At 40.9% G+C, this 24,707-nt stretch overlaps 1 protein-coding gene across 1 annotated transcript in view; it reads right to left on the minus strand.

Moving 5' to 3' along the window:
* The window catches only part of LOC134401581 (desmocollin-1-like), a 41,419-nt gene that overhangs the window by 12,573 nt on the left and 4,139 nt on the right, over nucleotides 1–24,707 (minus strand). Inside the window, exons 2-9 of the mRNA XM_063130674.1 lie at nucleotides 22,647–22,731; nucleotides 19,990–20,192; nucleotides 19,023–19,133; nucleotides 17,699–17,854; nucleotides 17,407–17,551; nucleotides 13,288–13,463; nucleotides 3,228–3,362; nucleotides 1,135–1,320 (exon numbers count right to left, since the gene is read on the minus strand). Coding sequence (XP_062986744.1) covers nucleotides 1,135–1,320; nucleotides 3,228–3,362; nucleotides 13,288–13,463; nucleotides 17,407–17,551; nucleotides 17,699–17,854; nucleotides 19,023–19,133; nucleotides 19,990–20,192; nucleotides 22,647–22,731 — 1,197 coding nt within the window. The remainder of the gene's footprint in view (nucleotides 1–1,134; nucleotides 1,321–3,227; nucleotides 3,363–13,287; nucleotides 13,464–17,406; nucleotides 17,552–17,698; nucleotides 17,855–19,022; nucleotides 19,134–19,989; nucleotides 20,193–22,646; nucleotides 22,732–24,707) is intronic.

A 24,707-nucleotide genomic window follows, 5' to 3' on the forward strand; every position in this document is an offset into this window, starting at 1 on the left:
CTCTTCCGCAAATTGCATCCTGTTATCTAGATGCAAATAAACTGGAGCTCAAAAATAGGTTAAGGTTAAGAAACACTTGCTTTTTAATGAAGGGAATCTCCTCTAATCTCACTACCACCAATCAGATTTTCCAATAATTCCAAAGGAAGCAAGATTAGTATTGTAAACTAATACACAGTGATTTCCTATGTATGCTAGGAGAAAAAGTGGGACCTAAAACAAAATGTTTTAATTTACACATACACACACTGTCACACATAGGCACATTATATTACGGTAAAACCATCTAATACAGAAGTTTAAGAATTTAGAATGAAATGTATAAAATCAAAATAAAACCTACCAGCAGTACAAAAATTTAAAATACAGTAACTTATTTTAAAACAACCAAAAGACCAACATGTCTGGCAAAATAAGGTATTCACCCTGCACGAAAAAAGACTACAATGTAGGTGCTCGGCAAGCTCATTCCACAACCAAGGTGCAACAGCAGAAAAGGCCCTCTTTTTAGTAGCTCTTGAAAAAGGATCCTATTCAGGATTCCCACCATTCCAACCCTCCTCCCACCACCAACCCCACCTGCAACAGTCAGTCGGCATTCCATGGCCACTTAGGGCTGTAAAGATTCTCTCAATGTTTTTTCCTAATGGGTTTTTTTTAATACATCTACTGATGTTTTCCTCTTGTGCATGGCTGGAGCCAGTTTGGTGACAAAAGCAACAGCTCTCAAAGGCTGCACACTGGTAATAGAGGAATGATAATATACACTGAGCCATGATACTCAAATGGATCTGTGTTAGGTGTTCTTTTTTCCTTTCGTACCACAATGCCTGCTTTTCTTTTAAAGGAGTTCCTAAGAGGAAAAGTACATCTGCTTTAAAATGGAAAAAAAACACCTGCTAAAATATGTGGTCAACACACAGATAATTATCTGGAAAAACGCATTTACTGAGGAAGAACTATTAATTTCAGGGAGAACAGTTCAGTTGCAGAGAGCCAGAGGTCTTAAAATCTGACTGGTAACTATTGTTAACTTCTGTATTCACCAGACAGGATTGAAACCACTTAAAATGTACTAAAATGCTTATGAAATTACATCCCATTCCATTTGATATCTTTTCCATCTTCCCTTACCTTTTCAATACATATAGTACCAATATTTGAATTCTGATCTCTCTCAATTCTGAAAGCGCCATCTTCATTTCCCTTTATAATGTTGAAGGTGGCATGCCAGGCTGGTGTTCCATGTGCATCTTTGTCTATGGCAGAAATGTCCACTACTTTTGCACCAACTGTGTTTTCAGAAACATATGCTTCATACTGAAATAAGTAAGATTTGCATATTATTAGTTTTATTATACCTAGTTCAGGAGCATGTGGTCATAGTTGCAAGTTTGCTGGAATCACAAACAATATTAGTTTTGCATGCATTTGCTGTCACATTTATTGCTTTAAATTAGGGCTGTGCTACGCTCCGTTCCGGATCCCCAGATCCAGAGTGGATTGGGCCAATCCAGTCCCCCTAAATTCAGATCGGAATCAGATCAGGGGTGGTCTGGATCAGTTTGGTTCGATCAGGCGCTCTGGACGCCATTTTGTGTCAAATCGGGGGGGGTCCCATTGACTTGCATTGGAAAAGAAAAATGCCTATAACTTTTTTATTTTTCAAGATACACACATTTAGCTGGGCAGCATGTTAGCTTCTAAATAGATTCTTAGTCATGCCAATTTGAAGCAAATCGAATCAACCCCTGATTTTTAGGGAATTTTTAAAGCTTCCACCCCCATTTACAAAACTGCATCTATATCCGTCATTTTTCAAGATACACACATGTAACTGGGCACCATGATAGCTTCCACATAGGACCTTCGGCATGGCCACATTGAAGGAAATGGGATCATCCCCTGATTTCCAGCGAATTTTTAAAGTTAAACCTCAACCACAATATCTTTCATAAATAAAATGTGTATTGGAAGGAGATAATGAAAGTGCATCTCAGGACAACATTAGCACTTAAAAGGGAACACAGTGCAAAGGTCCAGATCAAGAACCAGAGGGGTTCGGAGGGGGGGGGGGTCCCCGCACACCCCTACTTTAAATCACTGTGGATTTATAAATTATAGCCTAAATCAGCCTTCCCAAGCCTAGTGCCTTTCGTATCATTCAAATCCTATCATTATGAGAGTTGCAGTCCAACGTATATGGAGGGCTTCAGGATATAAGTTAAGATATAATTCAATCATCATAATATATCAATTCTTTACACGGAATTAAAGTAAGACTGGGTTTCCATGACATGCTATCCAATGATGGTATATTTTCAGGATAACTGCAGCCCTGGGTGGGACAGCTACAGGAGAACTAGAGGAGGAGGGGGGCAATAAACTACTCTGTATAGCTCGTTTCCCTGATCATCTGACAAGAACACAGTAGGTTGTTTGCATAACCATCTACCCAGTGTAGCTTGCCACCCACTATGCGTTAGTGTGATGTGAGAACCCAGCTTATGTCTCTAATGTTCCAGCAGAGAGTAAGAAATTATAAGAGAGCAAATGGACTAGTGGGACAATATCTCTGTTCTTATTAAGGGTGATGTAACCAGATTAAAGTTATTTAATAACTATAGGATCAGAATCCAATATAAACTTCTCCTGTTGACCTACAAAGCTTTTCACTGTCTAGCTCCTTCCTATCTCTCCTCTCTCATCTCACACTATTGCCCCGCTCGTGCTCTTCGCTCCTCTAATGCCATGTTTCTCACCTGTCCAAGGGTCTCTTCTTCCCTTGCTCAGCTTCGTCCATTTTCTTCTGCTGCCCCTTACGCCTGGAACGCTCTTCCAGAACATTTGAGAACTACAAGTTCAATCGCAGCTTTTAAAGCTCAGCTAAAAACTTTTCTCTTTCCTAAAGCTTTTAAAACTTGATTTTGATCTGACTTTTATACAGTTAGTTTTACTCTACCCTGTGCCTGTTTGGTGCATTCTCTTCCCCTTCTTATTGTTTTATTATGATTTTATTAGAATGTAAGCCTATGCGGCAGGGTTTTGCTATTTTCTTGTTTTACTCTGTACAGCACCATGTACATTGATGGCGCTATATAAATAAATAATAATAATAATAATAATAATGAAATTTATGGGAACAACACTAAAAAAGCAAATGCAAATAATATATGTAAAAAAAAGCACCTTAAATGTTATACTAAATTTGAAAATGGCAGACATACCATGCCATGTTCACACAAGGGTGCATGATCATTTGAATCTTCAACTTGAATTATAGCTGTTCCAGTGTTGCACAATCCAAAACTCTGACCCGCCATATCTCTTGCTTCTATGAGTATTATATATCTGTCTATAGTCTGAAAAAGAGCATAAGAAACAGTATGTGAACATGGTTTAGTCATTCTTATCAACAGGGTAATGAAAAAAGACAAATGGACCCCAAGATACTTTTGTCAGTGACTTACTGATGCTATATTGCTTTCTATGCCTACCTAAACAAATGCTTTTAAGACCACTTATGCAGGTTTCCATAAATTCATTTGCCTCCTTGCCAGTGGTGAGGACCCTCTCCCTTGTTTATTTATTTATTTATTTATTTTATTTATTTATTACATTTTTATACCGCCCAATAGCCGAAGCTCTCTGGGCGGTTCACAAAAATTAAAACCACAGTAAAACACCCAACAGGTTAAAACACAATTACGAAATACAGTATAAAAAGCGCAACCAGGATAAAACCACACAGCAAAGTTGATATAGGATTAAAATACAGAGTTAAAACAGTAAAATTTAAATTTAAGTTAAAATTAAGTGTTAAAATACTGAGTGAATAAAAAGGTCTTCAGCTGGCGACGAAAGGAGTACAGTGTAGGCGCCAGGCGGACCTCTCTGGGGAGCTCGTTCCACAACCGGGGTGCCACAGCGGAGAAAGCCCTCCTCCTAGTAGCCACCTGCCTCACTTCCTTTGGCAGGGGCTCACGGAGAAGGGCCCCTGTAGATGATCTTAAGGTCCGGGTAGGTACATATGGGAGGAGGCGTTCCTTCAGATAACCTGGCCCCAAACCGTTTAGGGCTTTAAATGTTAATACCAGCACTTTGAATTGGGCCCGGACCTGGACTGGCAGCCAATGAAGTTGTAAAAGGACTGGCGTAATGTGATCTCGCCGGCCAGTCCCTGTTAATAACCTTGCTGCCCTGTTTTGCACCAGTTGAAGTTTCCGGACCGTTTTCAAAGGCAGCCCCACGTATAACGCATTGCAGTAATCCAAACGAGAGGTTATCAGAGCATGGATAACTGTAGCTAAGCTATCTCTGTCCAGATAAGGGCGCAGCTGGTATATCAGCCTGAGCTGATAAAAGGTGCTCTTTGCCACTGAGTTCACCTGTGCCTCAAGTGACAGTTCTGGATCCAAGAGCACCCCCAAACTACGGACCCGATCCTTTAGGGGGAGTGCAACCCCGTCCAGGACAGGGCAAACATCACCTCGCCGGACAGAAGAACCACCCGCTAACAGTACCTCCGTCTTGTCTGGATTGAGTTTCAGTTTATTAGCCCTCATCCAGTCCATTACCGTGTCCAGGCACTGGTTCAGAACAGCCACTGCCTCACCTGGGTTTGATGAAAAGGAAAGGTAGAGCTGGGTATCATCCGCATATTGATGACACCTCAGTCCACATCTCCGGATAACCTCCCCCAGCGGCTTCATGTATATGTTAAACAGCATAGGGGATAAGATAGAGCCCTGTGGAACCCCATGGCTTAGGTGCCACGGCACAGAGCAATAATCCCCCAGCACCACCTTCTGGAATCGGCCATCCAAGTAGGAGCGGAACCACTGCAACGCAGTACCTCCAACTCCCAGCTCAGACAACCTATCCAGAAGGATACCATGGTCGATGGTATCGAAAGCCGCTGAGAGGTCCAGGAGAACCAACAGGGTCGCACTCCCCCTGTCTCTCTCCCGACAGAGGTCATCCCACAGGGCGACCAAGGCAGTTTCCGTTCCAAAACCAGGCCTGAAGCCCGATTGAAATGGATCTAGATAATCCGTTTCATTCAAGAGTGCCTGGAGTTGTCCTGCAACCACCCGCTCAAGCACCTTGCCCAGGAAAGGGATATTAGCCACCGGCCTGTAGTTGTTAACATCTTCCGGGTCCAGATTAGGCTTCTTCAGGAGTGGTCTAATTACCGCCTCTTTTAAAGAGGCCGGCACCACTCCCTCTCTCAAGGAGGCATTTACAACCTCCTGGACCCAGCCGGCGATCCCCTCCTTATTTGATGTAATGAGCCATGAGGGGCAAGGGTCAAGCACACAGGTGGTCGACCGGACTTGGCCAAGCACCTTGTCCACATCCTCGGGCCTCACTAACTGAAACTCATCCAATAAAACTGAACCGGACGGCGCTCTGAACACCTCTACTAGTGGAGCTGCATTAAGTGTGGTGTCCAATTCATGACGAATCTGAGCGACTTTATCTTCAAAGTGCCGTGCAAATTTGTCACAGCGTGCTACCGAGGGTTCCACCATCTCTCGCCCTGGCCCAGAGTGTAACAGGCCGCGAACCACCCGGAAAAGCTCCGCCGGACGACACTGAGAAGACGCAATGCTGGTGGAAAAGAACTGCCTCTTTGCCACCCTCACCGCCACAGAGTAGGCTCGATAGTGAGCTCTAACCCGTGTTCGATCAGACCCAGCACGAGTCTTCCTTGTTAAGTATATGAAAATAAATACTTGCTTAGTCATTAAAATTGTGTGTGTATGGCTATCTCAGGGTTAAACAGAGAAAGTCTATCTGTGGGCAATTACCTTGAGATAGAGGCTGTTCTGGGAACCTTGCCAAGATTCTAAGTTAGCCTCATCACAGCTGTATGTAATGTAGATAAGAATTGTGTAAGATGTGTATATAGTTTCTCACTTGTGTAAAATGGAACTGATCACTGCTTACTGATCACTGCTCTCTGATCACTGCTCTCTGTGTATGCCTCAGTGTGCTGATCTGAACTGAACTGCACAGAAGCCTGAAGGAAATAAACCAGCTCTGCTGTGTAAGACCTGCGTGATGTGTGTTTGTTTCTGAGCACAAACAGAGTTCCAGAGAGAGAAAAGTTCTGGCACAATAACCCAACAAAGGTTATGGGCCCAGTCCAGGAAGCCTACGCCAGCCTAATCCAGGCAGAAGAACCAGAACTTGATGGGAACGGTGCAGTATCAGAACCAGGAGTCTGCTAAAACAGAAAACTGTTGATGGAGGAAGACATCAAGCTAAAGCCAGTGCTGCAAAGTGAGGAAAAATCTCAGTCGGCTGACTCTGAGGAGGACTCTGAGCAGGAGGACGGTGAGATACCAATTCCTAAAGCAGAGGGAATGGCAGGAGCTAATATGTCTGGTTTGCATCAATTGTTGGAAAAGCTGAATGACTCTAACTATGCATTATGGTCTTACAAAATGCAAATGTATCTGATTCAGGCTGAACTGTGGTATGTAGTCACAGAGGATCCACCAGATAGAGCAGATCCACAGAATGCTAAATGGTTTAAGGACGATGCAAAAGCAATGGCAGTTATTGCATTAGCTGTGGAAGACTCTCAAATTTCCTTCATTCAGTTTTTGAATACATCAAAAGAGTGCTGGAATGCGCTACAAGCTGTATATCAAAGAGAAACAGCGGGCAGTAAAGTAATTCTAACCCGGAAACTGTATGGAATGAAGCTGAAACCAGGGGAGTCTGTGTCAAACCATTTGAAAAGCATGAGAGAAATCTTCAATCAACTCAGGGCACGAGGGATGGAGTTTACAACTATACACCAAGTCTATGTGATTTTGTCAAGTCTTGATTCATCGTACGACGCGGTTGTCACCATGATGGAAAGTCAAGAGGAGAAAAATTTAACCCTCGAGTATGTAGCTGGAAAACTACTGGAAACCTATGAAAGAAGACAAGCTTCAAAACAACAGAGCCTTAAACATCCTGTGGCTGAATTTCAACAAAGCCATAAATCTTCTCACGTGGTGGCTGCATTAAAGGCAAGGAAATGCTTTAATTGTGGTTCCACAGAACACTTAAGGCGGGATTGCAACAAGAAGAAGAAAAAGCTGTTGACAGCAAAGTGGAGAGAAGAAAACAACATGAATGAAGCTGAATCAACAAAGAAGTGTCTTCTAGCAAGAATCAAAGAGACAATAAATCCTTGGTTTTTGGACTCTGGGGCTTCAATAAGTATGGCAAAAGACAAACTTTCATTTGTAACCTTGGAAACTTCTACTTCAGAGCAAAAGTGTGTTACCCTTGCAAATGGAACAAAAATCCAGATTTGTGGTGTGGGTAATGTATATTTTGATTGTCTGGGAGTTGAACTACAAAGTGTTTTATATGTACCAGAATTAGAAACAAACCTTCTAAGTGTGTTTCAGTTAACAGAAATGGGGTATGAGGTTTGTTTTACTGAAGAAAATTGTACTATAAAACAGGGAAACAAGGTGTGTGTGCAAGGAATAATGAAAGAATCTTTGTATGTGATTAATACTTGTACAGAAAATGAAGTTGTAGCTAGCAAAGTCACAACAAAAACAATAGCCAATTGCAAACCACGCCAAGAGTGCATCCATTTAACTCATAAAAGGTTTGGTCATGCTAACTATAAAACAATTTCTAAGATTCCAGAATTGTGTGAAGGGGTGAAAATCAAACCATGTTCTAACTATGTAGAATGTAATGTATGCAGTGAAACCAAGTGTCATAAGTCAAACATTCCAAAACATAGTGAGAGAACAACAAAAAGAATTTTTGAATTAATTCATGCAGATCTTGCAGGTCCTTTTGAGACAAGTCAAGGAGGAAACAGATTTTTCTTGTCTATTGTTGATGATTACAGTAGATTTGGATTTGTGTATGTGTTAAAACAGAAGAGTGAAACTTTTGGAAAGTTCAAAGCCTTTGTTAAGTGGAGTAAAAATAGATTTAAAGAACCTATAGCTAATCTAAGAACGGACCGGGGAGGTGAATTTCTTAGCAACCAATTTAAAAAATTCCTCAGTGATGAGGGTATACAACATGACCTTACTGCTCCATATTCACCATTTCAAAATGGAGTTGCAGAAAGGAAAAACAGAACCTTGCAGAACATGTTAAGAGCTCTATTGAAAGAGTCAGGATTGTCTAACCTGTTCTGGGCAGAAGCTTTGTCCACCTCAAATTATTTGTTAAACAGGCTTTACCACTCTGTACATGAAAAAACCCCATATGAAATGTTTTACAAAAGAAAACCTAGAGTGTCACATATAAGGGTTTTTGGAAGTAAATGTTTTGCTCATATTCAGAAAGAAAACAGACCAGGAAAACTAGCTCAAAGAGGTTTGGAATGTAAACTGTTGGGATATGATACACAAACAAAAGGCTATCGTTTGTGGTCTCCATATCACAAAAGTGTAATTGTGAGCAGAGATGTAGTTTTTCATGAACAAATGCAGGAAACAAAACAGTATGTAAGTTTGCCTGTAGAACAGAAAGCTGTAGAAACAGAAGAAATTCCTGAACAATCTCAGCAAGAGACGGAGGGGGAAGAAACTGTGAAGGAGGAAACTATGCCTGTAACTATGCCAAGACGATCAGAAAGGGAACGCAAAGCTCCAATTCGTTATTCAGATGAATACCAAAGCAAACAGGTTTCTCATAGAGCTTTACTAATAGCCTATGAACCTACTTCATTTGAGGAAATTCAGGAAATGGAACCTACAGAAGCTCAGGGCTGGCATGAAGCAATGTCAGAGGAAATCAGAGCAATGGAAAAAAATGAAACGTGGGAGCTAGTACCTTTACCTGAAGGTCGTAAAGCCATTACCTGTAAATGGGTATTCAAAGTAAAACAAAATGAGAAAGGACAGGTGGAACGTTACAGAGCAAGATTGGTAGCAAGAGGATTTGCTCAAAAATATCTAATAGATTTTGAAGAAGTTTATGCACCTACAACAAAATACTCAAGTGTAAAACTTTTGTTAAAAATTGCAGCAGAAAAACAATTGAATGTATTTCATTTTGACATCAAAACAGCTTTCTTATATGGAGATTTAACTGAGGAAATTTACATGACTCAACCAAAAGGTTTTGTTAAAAATCCAGGGTTAGTTTGTAAATTGAAAAAATCCATATATGGTTTGAGGCAAGCAGCAAGGTGTTGGAATAAGAAACTGGACAATGTATTGATCAAAATGGGTTTTAAACAAAGCAAAGCTGATCATTGTTTGTACACAAAACAGGATGGTTCAAATGTAGTGTATTTGCTGATTTATGTAGATGATTTGTTACTGGTTTTTAATGAAGAAGAACAGAAAAACACATTTGTAAACCAGCTGCAAAGACATTTTGAGTTAAAAGACCTTGGTTCAGTGAAAAGTTATTTGGGAATGCAAATTTCAAAAGATTCTAACACAGGGTCATTTCTGATTGAACAAAGTGGCAAAATTAAAAAATTGCTGGAAGAACACAGCATGGAGAATTGTAAAATTGTTGCCACTCCTATGGTCACTGATTTTCAAAATCAGACAGACAGTACTGAAATGGAAGACATACAGAAATATCAGGGTGTGATTGGAAGTTTACTTTATCTAGCAAACCTAAGTAGACCAGATATTACATTTGCTGTAAATCTTTTAAGCAGAAAAATGACAAAACCTGTAACTGATTGGACAGCTGTAAAACGTGTATTGAGATATCTAAAAGGTACAATCAATCACAAATTGGAAATATCTACACACAAAGATGGAAATTTCTGTGTTTATGCAGATGCTGACTGGGCTAATGCAATTGATAGAAAGTCTACCAGTGGAGCAGCATTCTTTTACAATCAATCTTTGATTGATTGGTATACAAGAAAACAAAATTGTGTAGCAACCTCTAGTGCAGAAGCAGAATATATCAGCTTATCTCTGGCTTGTAATGAGATTGAGTGGTATAAACAATTATTTGCTGATCTAAGGTTGGAAATTGAGACACCAGTAACCATATTTGAGGATAATCAGGCATGTATTAGTATGGCTACATCTGAAAAGTGTAAACCAAGAACTAAACATGTGGATGTTCGTTATTCTCATGTGAAAGATATAATTCAGAAGGGCTGGATTAAGCTTGAATATTGTCCATCTGAAATGATGTTGGCTGATTTATTCACAAAACCAGTATCAATGGTAAAACACAAAGAGATGCTTTTAAAGCTGGGTCTCAGATTGTAACACAATTTAAACAACATGCGCAAGAGGAGGACTGTTAAGTATATGAAAATAAATACTTGCTTAGTCATTAAAATTGTGTGTGTATGGCTATCTCAGGGTTAAACAGAGAAAGTCTATCTGTGGGCAATTACCTTGAGATAGAGGCTGTTCTGGGAACCTTGCCAAGATTCTAAGTTAGCCTCATCACAGCTGTATGTAATGTAGATAAGAATTGTGTAAGATGTGTATATAGTTTCTCACTTGTGTAAAATGGAACTGATCACTGCTTACTGATCACTGCTCTCTGATCACTGCTCTCTGTGTATGCCTCAGTGTGCTGATCTGAACTGAACTGCACAGAAGCCTGAAGGAAATAAACCAGCTCTGCTGTGTAAGACCTGCGTGATGTGTGTTTGTTTCTGAGCACAAACAGAGTTCCAGAGAGAGAAAAGTTCTGGCACAATAACCCAACATTCCTCCACCTGCGTTCTAGCCGTCTCCCCTCTTGCTTCATTGCCCTCAGCTCAGGTGTATACCAAGGAGCTGACCGGGCTCTGCTCAGAGGGAGAGGACGCTTGGGCGCGATCGTGTCAACCGCCCGAGTCATCTCTGCATTCCACAGAGCGACCTGGGCTTCGACAGGAGCACTGGCCATATCAGCAGGAAAATCCCCCAGAGCCCTCTGGAATCCATCGGAGTCCATTAGCCTCCGGGGGCGGACCATTTTAATAGGCCCCCCACCCTTGCAGAGGGGAAAGGCCGCCGAGAGTCTAAACCTCAGTAGGAAGTGATCTGACCATGACAAGGGGGTAGATGTTAGTTCCCCCACTTCCAGATCACCATCCTCCTGCCCAGTCGAGAAAACCAGATCAAGCGTGTGTCCCTTTGCGTGTGTTGGGCCGATGACATGTTGAGACAGCCCCATGGTTGTCATGGCAGCCATGAAGTCCTGAGCCGCTCCAGAGACAGCAGCCTCGGCATGGAAGTTGAGATCCCCCAGAACCACCATCCTGGGGGTTCTCAACACCAGGTCCGAGACAACCTCCGTCAGCTCAGGCAGGGAGACTGTGGGGCAGCGGGGTGGACGGTACACCAACAGAATCCCTAATCTCCAACAGAACTTGTTGGTGAGCCGCCTTGCATTTCCAGGAAAAGCCCTGCTTGGAGGAGAGGAGCTACCTCTTTTCCTCACTGTAACATACTTGAGCTTATGGATTCAAAGGCAGCAGAAGTGGTAACATGTGAAGAAAGGATTGATTGAATGAAGATAGTCAACACCGAGAGTTTGAACCAGCACCCTTATCAATGGTATGCCTCGCTATTCACTCCATTGGAAAAACAAGCTCATAATGCCTGAAGAATAAGCCCTCTTTTAATATTTTATTTCTCCTTGCTCTAAGTGTGTGAGCTGAGAACCAGGAGATCTGAGTTCAGATCTTGCCTTGGACATAAATTCATTAGGTGGCCTTAGCAAAGCCACCATTTCTTGGATAGGAGTCTTGGGCACACTTTCTCTCTTCAGTGTAGAAAATCAGTGATGAGGTAAGAGGGCCACTTGGTTGCAAGCATGGAACATGGTTTTAGCCCAGAAGCACTTCCCAAATGCACTTCTCTATAGCCTTTCATGAACCACATGGGCTCATCAGTTCTGTCTTGTTGTCCAGCAACTGATCTTTCCCTACCACCTATTTGCAAGTTTCCTTTACACTAAATCTAAGATAAAGTACAAAATTATGATTAGAGTTAAACACATCAATACAAAAATAAATGAAAACAGCACCCACCAGTTAAAACCGACTTCAGCAAACACCTTAAAAGCCAAAAGCCTATCATTAAATAAATAATAAATAAAATAAATAAAATAAAAGCCTATCTAAACAAAACGAAGCAAAAAAGCTGGGCTGCCTGGTGGAAGAACAACAAAGATGGAACACACCTGTCCTCCTCCCTTGTCAGAGTGTTCCAGAGCCTGGGAACAACGACCAAGAGGCCCTCTCTTGCACTCTTGCCATATGTGGCAGGAAGAGAGGGAGAAGGGCCTCCCTCAAGATCTTAAAACCCAGACATGCATGTATGAGAGAATGTAGTCTTTCATATAGCTTGGTCCCAGAAATTGCCTCTGAACAAGAGCAACAGCCCCAAAGGGTAGGACACAGACTTCATCGACTAAGAGTACAGCAACTTTCTTATTTTTGTTGGAGAATCATAGAATAATAGAGTTGGAAGCGCCTATAAGGCCATCGAGTCCAACCCCCTGCTCAATGCAGGAATCCACCCTAAAGCATACCTGACAGATGGTTGTCCAGCTGCCTCTTGAATGCCTCTAGTGTGGAAGAGCCCACAACGTCCCTAGGTAACTGGTTCCATTGTCATACTGCTCTAATAGTCAGGAAGTTTTTTCTGATATCCAGCTGGAATCTGGCTTCATGTAACGTGAGCCCATTATTCCATGTCCTGCACTCTGGGATGATTGTGAAGAGATCCTGGTCCTCCTCTATGTGACAACCTTTTAAAAATTTGAAAAGTACTATCATGTCTCCCCTCAATCTTCTCTTCTCCAGGCTAAACCTGACCAGTTGTTTCAGTCTCTCTTCAAAGGGCTTTGTTTCCGGACCCTTGATCATCCTGGTTGCCCTCCTCTGAACACGCTCCACTTGTCTTTGTCCTTCTTGAAGTTTGGTGCCCAGAACTGGACCCAATACTCAAGATGAGGACTAACCAGAGCCAAATAGAGAGGAACCAGTACTTCACGTGATTTGGAAGCTATACTTCTATTAATGCAGCCCAAAATAGCATTTGCCTTTCTTGCAGCCACATCATACTGTTGGCTCATATTCAGCTTGTGATCTAAAACAATTCCAAGATCTTTCTTGTTTGTAGTATTGCTGAGCCAAGTATACCCCATCTTGTAACTGGGCATTTGGTTGCACTGCTGCTGCTGCAAACACACCCCTCCTGGTTTTTCTCATAGGTTCATGGGTCCATTAACCCAAACCCCACCCCCACCATTCTAATTTACTGATAGATACAACAATGTTAGACAACAACAACAACATTCAGTTTTCAATAATATTACCTCTCTATCCAGGGTTGGGGTTGCCAAAGTAATATAACCTGTATCTCGATTTATATTAAATGTATAGACGCCTTGAAAAGTTATAGGTTCCTGGCTCACAATTCTGTATTTCAGGTCCGTGTGCAAAGTACCAGCTTCATCTCTGTCTGTTGCAGTCATTTCTCCAATTATAGTGCCTGCATATACAAATTATTGTTACATTTTTAACATTCCTCTATAAAATTCTGAGCATTCAGTTAATTACATATATCTGTATTCTCTTTACTGAATCTACACATTTCCTATCAAAGAGATTCCTAATAAAACAAACTGTTTAAAAACTGCCAGAAAATGTGGGATTTTTTTCATATTCCACAGAAGGAAATTATTCAAGTTTGACATTGAGGGCTATGTTTGGATGTACTTATATTAATTAATACCTGAACGCAGTCTCATGAGTCACCATGCTTAGGGTAGCATGGTCAACTATGATTATATAAAACTGCAATATATAAGTATTTACATGAACACTGGCATCAATTAAGCAATATTCAAAGCATACTGTCCTATAGCCACATTGTGCACAGCCTCTCTTGGTGAGGCTGTATGTGCTCCATGTGTATGAGCTTGAATGAGCCACGGTGAGCTTTGGCTCATGTGGTCTCCCTCGTCTCCCAAATGGAAACAGGAGAGGCTCAGTTCAGACAACATAGTCAGATGTGGTTTCAGAACTCTACGGTAGAGTTTTAACACCACCGTTGAGAAACTTGTTGACTGGTGGGAAAACTCCACGCAACGTTGGATTTTTTTTGGGGGGGGGGAAACACTCCATGCAGACTATCCATGCTGTGCAGAGGAGAATTCCTGCACAACCATTGTGTAGCATGTTGTGTGGCGGGCTCTGTGGACTTTTCCGTTGCATTGAGTTGACATTTCCCACTGGGTAGAGTTCTCTGGCAAGAGCGGCGAAAAGAGCGAGGGCCACAGTAGGAGAGCCGCCAGGATTGGTTTTTTGCAGCAATGGCTGATGGGATACCATCAGGAGGACCAGGGGAGGAGAGACAGTGGAGGAACTGTCAATCAAACATCACAATGGATTTAATTCAATTCCACAGAAGCCCCCAGTCACACAATGGTGGAGTTAGAACATGTTGTGGGAGGACCACCCCCTAAAACCTCAACCATTGAGTGGAGTTTTACATCGCTTTGATTAACAAGTTGTCCGAAATGAGCCAAAGTTTGGAAACTTTCTCTTCTGTGACCCTGTTCAGACGACACGCTAAACAACAGTCGTTACACCTTTTGAGTTCAACATTATGGCTTAGTGTGTTGTATGAACCATGACTTAGCACATCATGTAAACCATTCCTGACCATGGTGGCTACATAACCATGGTTTAAACACACTCACTATTTACTACAAAAGGGTTACTGGCCTAACCTTGGCTTAGCATGTTGTCTGAACAGGCCTTGTTTTACTTAGCTTCAGGTTGTTTGTCCGCTGAATCTACAAACTGTAGCTAGCTATGGTTAGTTTCTAACAAACCAAGTTCAAACCAGTTGCTGATGCTAACTTGTTTAAATTAACATGCGTAATGTTAGCTACAGATATGGGTCTGGATGACAGGGCAAGCTGTGGTTAAATAAGGGTAAAGGGGGAAAGTTTCTGAGGCCATGTGAGAGGAGCAGACAGGAGGAAGGAGCATATGAGCCTGAGGCTTGCTCCTACTCATGGTCATGATGTTAAATTATGGTTCAGCATGGCACACAAACTAGAGCAATTACTTCAGTTGTCCCTGCCTTTTGAATTTACAACTACCAAAGCAATTTTTTTGAAAAAATTGTTTTATGTAGGAAATAAGCTCATCAACATTTTGTGGCAAAGTTTACCCAGTTGCAAGCATGTAATTCTTAACTGGTACATACCTTTGCACTTGATAAAGTACAAATAAACTGAAACTCAATCCAGACAAGACTGAGATGTTGTTAGTAGGTGATTCCGCTGACAGGATGGGGGGTGTTCTACCAGTTCTGGATGGGATTGCACTCACCCTGAAGGAGCAGGTTCATAGCTTGGGGGTTCTTTTAAACCCATCATTGTCACTTGAGGCTCAGCTGACCTCGGTGGCACAGAGTGCCTTTTACAAACTCCAGTTGGTGGTCCAGCTACGCCCCTATCTGGACAGGGATAACCTGGGTTCAGTTGTCCATGCTCTGGTAACCTCCAAGTTAGATTACTGCAATGCACTCTACGTAGGGCTGCCTTTGAAGACGGTTCGGAAGCTGCAGCTCGTGCAAAATGCAGCGGCCAGATTGATTTCGGGAACCAGAAGGTTCGACCATATAACACCTGTTCTGGTCCGCTTGCACTGGCTGCCTGTATGTTTCCGAGCCCAATTCAAGGTGCTGGTTTTGACCTATAAAGCCTTACACGGCTTGGGACCACAATACCTGATGGAACGCCTCTCCTGACGTAAATATACCCGGTCACTATGTTCAACATCTAAGTTCCTCCTCCAGGTGCCTACTCTGAGAGAGGCTCGGAGTGTGGCAACAAGGGACAGGGCCTTTTTGGTGGTGGCCCCCAGACTGTGGAATGATCTCCCTGGTGAAGCTCGCCTGGCGCAAACACTGCTATCTTTCCGGCGCCAGGTTAAGACATTCCTCTTTGCCCAGGCATATGGCAGCACATCTTAATCACCCACATGTTCAGTTTTTTAATGGTTTTTAATGCTTTATGTGTGTATGTTCTGTTTTTAAAATTTTAAATGTTGTATACTTGTTTTTATCTCAATTTTAGAATTTCTGTAAACCGCCCAGAGAGCTCTGGCTATGGGGGAGGTATATAAGTGTAATAAATCAATAAATAATAATACAGTCTGAAGCCAGGGAGGCGTATTTTGAGGACAGAGTTATGGGGCTGCCCCTCCCACCCTTCCATTCCCCCCTCAGAGGAATGAAGTGGGCACACTCTACCTCAGGCAGCTATAGCACAGGCCATGCTTAGATGTTGTATGTACAATGCGTCCAACTCTGACACTTGCACAACTTTGCTTTAAGGCTTTGCTCTATCAAAGCTAAGGGATATTTCAACCCATGCAAAGCCTGGTCCATTTGCTAGTACATAGTGAGAGCAAGTCTCAGACTCTTCAAACTGGGTGTATCTTTACAATACTACAGTGCTTTAAAACATAAAAGGGTAATACAAATATAGATCATTCAAATCAAGAGAAAGTTCCATACAAATGAATCTGTGTGCAAATTTCATGTTCAAGTTTGAAAGCTTTTGAAAAGTTGAGGGGGAAAGACATCATTCAATGGTACAGCACAAGCTTTGCAAGTAGAGGGCCCTGACTCCCAACTGGCCATTCACCCCACATTGGCTTCTGGAGGAAAAGGCCCAGGGTGGCTTGCCCAGAGAGGGGGGTCATTACTAAGATGTTTTGGCTCAGTCAATAAAGACAGCCAAAAATTATAGAGCTTGCTTGGGGAGTTATGTATAAAATATAGTATCCAAGGAAATCTCTGCTAAAGGCATGCACTAATTGGAAACTGGAGCTATCAGTCACAAACTCCCCTCTCCTCTGCCTCAAGCCTGCTGTCTGCTTGGCATTTTCCAATTATGGAGAGCTTGAAGGAGGTGCAAAAATGTATCCAACAACAAAACTACCAAGACTCCAATGTAGTTGCAAGTCCTAGGAGCCAGCCAACTTCACAGCTGACCATCTCAGATACAAGTCACCCTGGATACTGAGGCAGTCCGAGTATTTCCAAGGCAAGGGTATTCACCGTGGACCCATGCCTCATGTGAAACAAATAATCAGCCTTAAAAGATATACATAATTAGTCTTAACTGTATATATTTTTCAGTTTTCTAACCTGCCCATTCCAAGGCGCTGGAGCAGTCAATATTTCAAAAACCTAACATTATATACCTAAGCATATTACAGTTACCCAACACTGGCTTAACCTCAGCCGTCAAACATCAGTCCAACAAGAAGACTGACAAGCCATCCTATAAATGTCAACTCAAAAGTAAGTCCCTTTGAATTCAGAAGAGCTTACTCCAAGGTAAGTGGGTATGGGATAGAATCCTAAAGTTCTTAATTGAAAATACTTTTTAAATGATATATCTGCTTACCAGCTTTGCTGCTTTCAGGAATAATAAAAGTAACAGTATCTGGAGTAAAAATTGGGGGGTTGTCATTATCATCCTCTATTCTGATTACATGTACAAGTGGTCTCTCTGGAGTAGAGCCATCTAAGGCCCTTACGTTGCAAATTATCTGTAGGAAAGAGAGGAAAAAAGCATATATTCAAAGAAAAAATGTCAATCTATAGTTAAAAGTATAGTTTCCATTAACAATGAACAGAAATTATTACAATAGGGCACTTAATTACATTAGAGAGAGAGAGAAAGTTAGCACTACTACCTTAAATTCTGGATATTCTTCCCGATCTATTGCACGAGTAACCATTAGAGCTCCTGTTTCTTTCACAACATAAAAATAATTTAGTGGTGGTTGATCAACACCAGCGCCACTTATAGTATAGGTGATGTTGTACCTTTGGGCTGTATCAGAGACGAGCTATGTAAAAAGAATAATTTATGAAACAAAAGAAAGTCATTATCACTTTACATCCTGCATCTCAGATTTGAAATATTTCTAATTTTCTGGTAAGACGAGTAACTTCTTCCCTTCCATCCAACTAGCTTGTTTCCCAAACTTGAACAGATGCATCTGAGATTCACCAAATCAAGAAAGAATGCAATGGCTTTAGGGACGGACCCCACTCAGCAACAGATTGTGAATCCAGCTGAGTGTTCTAGGCATCAATAACTAATTTATATGCGTCATGGTCTCTGAAACACCTCAAGCCAAACAACACAAAGTGGTCCCGTGTGTGTATGTATATAACAATCAAACAGAGAACAAATCTATGCAATTATAAAACAAGCAAAACATGTTACTACATACAATGTAGTTATGATTAGAAGCATAATAGAAATGGTAGTTAGCATTCTATGACTATAAGAAGTTCAGGCTTATCCATTTAGAGTTATTCGGACTGAATTATATTAAATTGCTGTACTTATGGCTGCATTGATAGCTAGGTTAATGGATGTCTCAACTACACTTAGATCTAGTCTACTAGCATTTGCTCTATGGAGCTGAGTAAACCAAGCTAACATACCACTCTTTCTCCATTGTTCCTTGAGAAATGGACTGATGCTAAAAAAAAATCATTGCAAGCTATAAATCAATGAATCTCAAAGCACAGAAGCCAACATGCAGGAATCTACCCCTACTTTCAATAAATTGTTTTCTGTGATAGATTCACCTCTGATCAGCTGAATTAAATTGGCTGCCTTATGTAGAAATAGCTGAAAAACTATGAGGAATTATTAAGTAGTTAGACTGTAGGGTGGCTTTTGGATGTGTGAGGTCACTTCCACATCTGAAATTGGTCTTGAATAAGAAAGTTGCGCAAGTTATATGCACAGCAACAGCTTTCCTATGCAAGATGCTCTTTGGGCAAGATGAAGAAAATACTGCCCAACTGATGTATAACTGATAACACATCGACCTAGCTGTGTTTCTTTATTCATATCCAAAGCCACCCAAAAGTCACAGTTATTTTCCAAAGGTAATTACTTACATAGGTGTTCTTCTTATCTTGGTCAGAGTGCATATGTTCTACCGGTAATATAGAAAAGAACTTTTAGTGTGATTTCCCTGGCACATTAAAAGTTACCTGCTGAATTTGCAATGGGTAAGGTCCCAGATGATTTTCTATCAGACTGGTTGGAACAGGAGCCCATCTTCGTTTAGTTCGTCTCAGAACAGTCTCTCCTGTTCTGTGTGTCTGCATTTAGGACACAGAAACAAACAAACATTAGTAATACACTAGTAATCTGTGAATTCCCTACTTTTCCCTCTCTCAAACAGTTTATTTTTCCTGTCCGCTTTCTCCAACATTTAATCAGTGGCTTTGGTTTTTGTCCATTTCCTCTTCCCCCTAAAGCCCTTTATGGCTCCCCATTCCGAAAATCTGTTCTGGAAACTCCAGGAACCTTCTGGAACAACTGTGAGGGTGGTACACGGGCAATCAACAAGAACTGCTTGTCTCTTCCCTTTCTATCAGTGGGAGTTTTCTCTGTATCAGAGCCATATAATCCACCTGCCTCTATGGTTTCCCTGCTCCTGCTGCAAGTTTCTTTGCTCCCATTCCATTGCATCAGCTGCTGCTTGCAGGGGCAAAGAAACTCACATTTCAGTCCTGTCATGTCAAGCATTTTGTTTTACTTCTTGCTACCAACGAGAGAGAAGGAAGAGAGGTGAGGTTGCTGCTTTTAGTGGCAACCACTATTATTATTATTATTATTTATTTATATAGCACCATCGATGTACATGGTGCTGTACAGATAACACAGTATATCTGTGTTATAACAAACCACATAGCTTTGAGTTCTACTAACACCTGGTTCTAAATGTATTGCTTAGATGTAGGTGGGTGCAGTCGCTCTGAAGACATTGGGATTAAATTGGCTTAAACATAAGTATCCTATATACATTTTTATATGAACCAGGAAGGCAATGATAGTGGTTCAAATGACAGCACCCATGACATTAACTAACAGCTAGGATTGCCTGCTAAGGAAGATAACTGCAATGTCAGTTGGTATATATAAAACATTTTGATATAAATTAATGTCATTTACCTGTTTTAGATGTGGTAGCAAATTGATGTGTATTTTCTTTAGTTGAAAATCTTGCAAGTTCTTAAGCAGTATGGTAAACGTTTTCTTTTCAGATGACAAAGAAACAGCACGAGTTGTAAATACAGAACCATCTTGTAGAACTATGAAGTCAGGATCACTTGAACTGATCAGGTCAAAATTCCTAAGGCACTGTTTCAGATTTACTGTATTTAAAACAAAATGTAAAAATGATCAAGGAAGAAACTAAGTAACAAAGATTAATTCCTAATTTCACTTCCTAAAATCAAAATTATATGCTTGCTTAGAAAGAAGTCCTACTACTCCCAGCATAAAGATGTAAGGTCCGGGGGGAAATGAGGAAAAACAGTACCCCACCCTCACTCTTTTCCACGGAACGCTTTTGTTTGTCCCAAAAAAATAGAAAACTGGAAAAGCTTTGATTTATGTTTTTTTTCTTTCAGAATTTAAGACAAGGTGTTTATAATAAGATATAATAAAATATCTGGAAATGATGACGCTATGGGAAAATCTTCTCTCTGAGATTCTCAGCATATTTATTCCATTTCTTATTCAAAGTATTTATCCAATGTATTATTATTATTTACTAATAGACAATAAAGTTTGCTCCAAGTCATGCTCAGTTTCCCAACATGTGAATAGAGTCATATTATAAAAATGGAAGAAAAATGTATATTCTAGACAGTTTGGGATTTAGCACCATTTACATTGATGGTTTCCTTGGGGGAGTTAGGGGTGGCAATGGTTGACAGAAAGCTCTGGCATGGACTGGTCCATGAAGTCACGAAGAGTCAGAAGCGACTGAACGAATAAACAACAACATTGATGGTGCTATATAAATAATATTAAATTTCAGAATTATAGTTGATTCAGACAACATTTATAAATTTACTAATTGAGTTCACTTTTTAAAGTTTTCAAAGATAATCATTTTATGAACAGACCCTGTTATACATAACATCATTTAAGGAACATAAAGGCTACATTACGTTCCTTAAGGTGCCTTCCTCAACCTGATGCATACAGATATTTTGGACTACCATGGCCAGCATTTCTCACCATTTGCCATTTTACCAGAGGCTGAAGCCCAAAATATCTAGAGGGCATCACATTGGGGAAGGCTGTCCTAAAACAGAAAAGCAACTTGCGCAGATTGCTTCAAAAATATGCATTTGTGTTTTTTACACACACAAACAAACCCAGGAAAAAAACAGTCCACCCCACGCCCCCACTGAAAGGCTTCAAAATTTCAGGAAATTTTACATCTCTATCCCAGCATTCCCCAGTCAGTGGGAGTTGTAGGACTTTTGTCAATATGTGGATAAAATTGCACCATAAGGATTTTACATTATCCATATTCTTGCAATAAAGGAAGTCTCTGCATAACTAGTGACATTGGACTGGAGTTGATACCACAATCTGCCTTTACTCCTAAAATGTATACAGTGATATCTCTTAGGATGGGATCAGACATTCAAGATATCCAGTTTTATATTTTCATTTTCTCATATTTAGTCATCAGTGAAGCTTGCTTTAAGCCGACTTCTAAATTGAGTAGCAAGGTGCTAAAACTAACATTATACAAGCAGACATCTACTTGTGTGAAGGGAGCTTTCCTTCCCCTCTTCAACCCACACATCTTTTCCAAAGGATTCCCAACTCTCTGGAGCAGTTTTGGAGGGTATTTGGGTGGCTGCAGAGGGTGGGGTAGGCAATCCAATCTGCTAGCGATACCTGTTCCGCTGGCAATAGGACACCATTAGACTCAAGCCATACATTTAGGTATCTGGGTACAATACTTTACAAGAGTATTCATTAATTAAATGCTGCTGACCATATCTCAAAGTCATTTGGCTAAAATTAACCTACTTGTAATGGGCAGAAAATTGGGAGGCCACACAGACCCATTTTTGCTTGACTGCACATGAATAGTTAAAGCTTAATGTATTTCAAAGTCAACTAGATACTCATGTGCCAATTTATACACTCAGAATCCTCAGAATGGTGCAGACTACAAATTCAACTAAGAGCAAACAAACAAATAATCAGTCTAGACACTGATGAAAATGAGGCTGAAATAATCTGAAAATGTTTCTGCTAGTTTTGTGGGTTATAGCTGACCTCTTCATAGGTGTTTGTTTGTTTTGTTTAGAATCATCGTTCAACAACTAACTTCAGAAACTAACTTCACAATCTTATGCACGTTTATCCTGAAAAAAGCCCTGCTGTATTCAATGGGGCTAATTCCCTAGTAAGTGTATTGAGGAGTCCAGCCCCAGTCTTCAAATCTATGCTCCTAGGTGTGAGCCCTATTGAACACAGAGGGGCTAACTTCCAGATAAATATAAAGGCATAAATAAACAATGCAAAACAACAAAACAAAAAACCAAAGAATCACTGTAAAAGCAACAGGTGGGCAACATCTGGGGGTCTAGGTCCCAATTCCACCCCACCCCACCAGAGGCCAAACCCCTGCCGTGATGACAAATTTGCCACAGAAATTTGGTGAGCTGCAGGAAAAAAAAGGCCCATTTTCTTTAAACGGATCCCTTTTGCTGCCATGTTGCCAGACCAGGGGTCACATGTTCCCTATCTCTGCTCTAATTATTTGTTTTAAATATATTCTTTCAATGTCTCACCTCTGCCAATTAATATCCGTGACTCTAGTTCAGAAGGCACATTAAAAGTTACCTTCTTGCAAGCTTCACAAAGTAAATTTAGTACCTGTAAGGAAAAAGAATGGAAGTTACATTTTGGTTATGTTTGTAGGTACAAAGCTGTAAACATCAGATGCAAATCCAGTATACTGGTATAACTTTTATTTGTGGATTAGTTTTTTCCATAATTTCAGTCATATTAAGGAATATCAAAGCCACCCATTTCCAAGTTCTTCCAATGTTTACAAATGGATGATTGGCCCGAGGTAATGTTGGAAGAACTTACATAAACTTTCCCTGTCATCCATATGTTCTGGCGGGATGGGAAATGGCTCTCCAGACGAGGAGGGCTCTGGCTCAATCAGGTACCCACTTCCATGAAGAAGCTCTATGCACATAAAACTGTATGCATGAAGAGCCCTTTCCAACACTTTCCATGGATGATGGGGAAGCATTTCCATTTTGATCATGGGGGAGGGGGGAACAAGGTATGTCAGAGTGACCCCAAGACCCTCTCATATTCTCCTTAAACCAATCGGGGGTTGTCATGTGAACCCTCCCTAATTTGTAATGATATTACATGAGAAAGGCTTAGAGATCTTATAGTACAACAATATCTAGGTCATCTCGCACTGCTACGTGCACACGGTTCTGTTTCAAGCAGCCGCCTCCAGGCAAATGGCTTTACAGAATTGCAAAGTTAATGAGACACATAAGGTCTGTAACATTTTTCCATTATATAAGATGTGTGACAGTAATGACTAACACTGTGTTAGAAGTTTCCTGAAAGCAAATAGCAAAGTGGCAAACACTGATTTTACATCATCAACTTGAGTCTGCATACCAGGACAACTCCAATGGAAAATGCTGCCTCTTTTGGAGAGGGCATGGCAGTCTCGTTAATCACAACACTTGACTTGTTGGTAAGTAGTAGGTTGGGTCTGTGCACTATCTTTCAGTATTTTACTGCGCTATTTCTTCAGTATTTTATATTGTATTTTATATTATGGTTTTATACTGTTGTTTTATACTTTGAATGGTTTTAATTTTTGTGAACCGGCCAGAGAGCTCCGGCTACTGGGCAGTATAGAAATGTAACAAATAAATAAATATTCCGAAAATCATGATTATTATTATTATTATTATTTATTTATTTATATAGCACCATTAATGTACATGGTGCTGTACAGAGTAAAACAGTAAATAGCAAGACCCTGCCGCATAGGCTTACAATCTAATAAAATCATAGTAAAACAATGAGGGGAAGAGAATGCAAACAGGTACAGGGTAGGGTAAGCAGGCACAGGGTAGGGTAAAAGTAACAGTAGAAAGTAACAGTAGAAGTCTGCACAACATCAAGTTTTAAAAGCTTTAGGAAAAAGAAAAGTTTTTAGTTGAGCTTTAAAAGCTGCGGTTGAACTTGTAGTTCTCAAATGTTCTGGAAGAGCGTTCCAGGCGTAAGGGGCAGCAGACGAAAATGGACGAAGCCGAGCAAGGGAAGTAGAGGCCCTTGGGAAGGCGAGAAACATGGCCTCAGAGGAGCGAAGAGCACGAGCGGGGCAATAGTGTCAGATGAGAGAGGAGAGATAGGAAGGAGCTAGACCGTGAAAAGCTTTGAAGGTTAACAGGAGAAGTTTATATTGGATTCTGAAGTGAATTGGAAGCCAATGAAGAGATTTCAGAAGCGGAGTAACATGGTCAGAGCGGTGAGCCAAGAAGATGATCTTTGCGGCAGAGTGGTGAACAGAAACCAACGGACTGATGTGAGAAGAAGGAAGGCCAGAGAGAAGAAGGTTGCAGTAGTCCAACCGTGAAATAACCAGTGCATGAACAAGCGTCTTGGCAGAAGAGACAGACAAAAATGATCGAATCCTGGCAATATTATACAGGAAAAATCGACAAGATTTAGCTACTGCCTCAATATGAGGAATAAAGGAGAGTGAGGAGTCGAATATAAAGCCAAGGCTACGAGCTTCCTTGACCTTGATGTAAGAGTAACATCATTGACAGTAAGAGAGTATGAGAGATGAGGAGAAGGTTTAG

The sequence above is a fragment of the Elgaria multicarinata genome, chromosome 7 (genome assembly GCF_023053635.1).
Source record: "Elgaria multicarinata webbii isolate HBS135686 ecotype San Diego chromosome 7, rElgMul1.1.pri, whole genome shotgun sequence".
Classification (NCBI taxonomy): domain Eukaryota; kingdom Metazoa; phylum Chordata; class Lepidosauria; order Squamata; family Anguidae; genus Elgaria; species Elgaria multicarinata.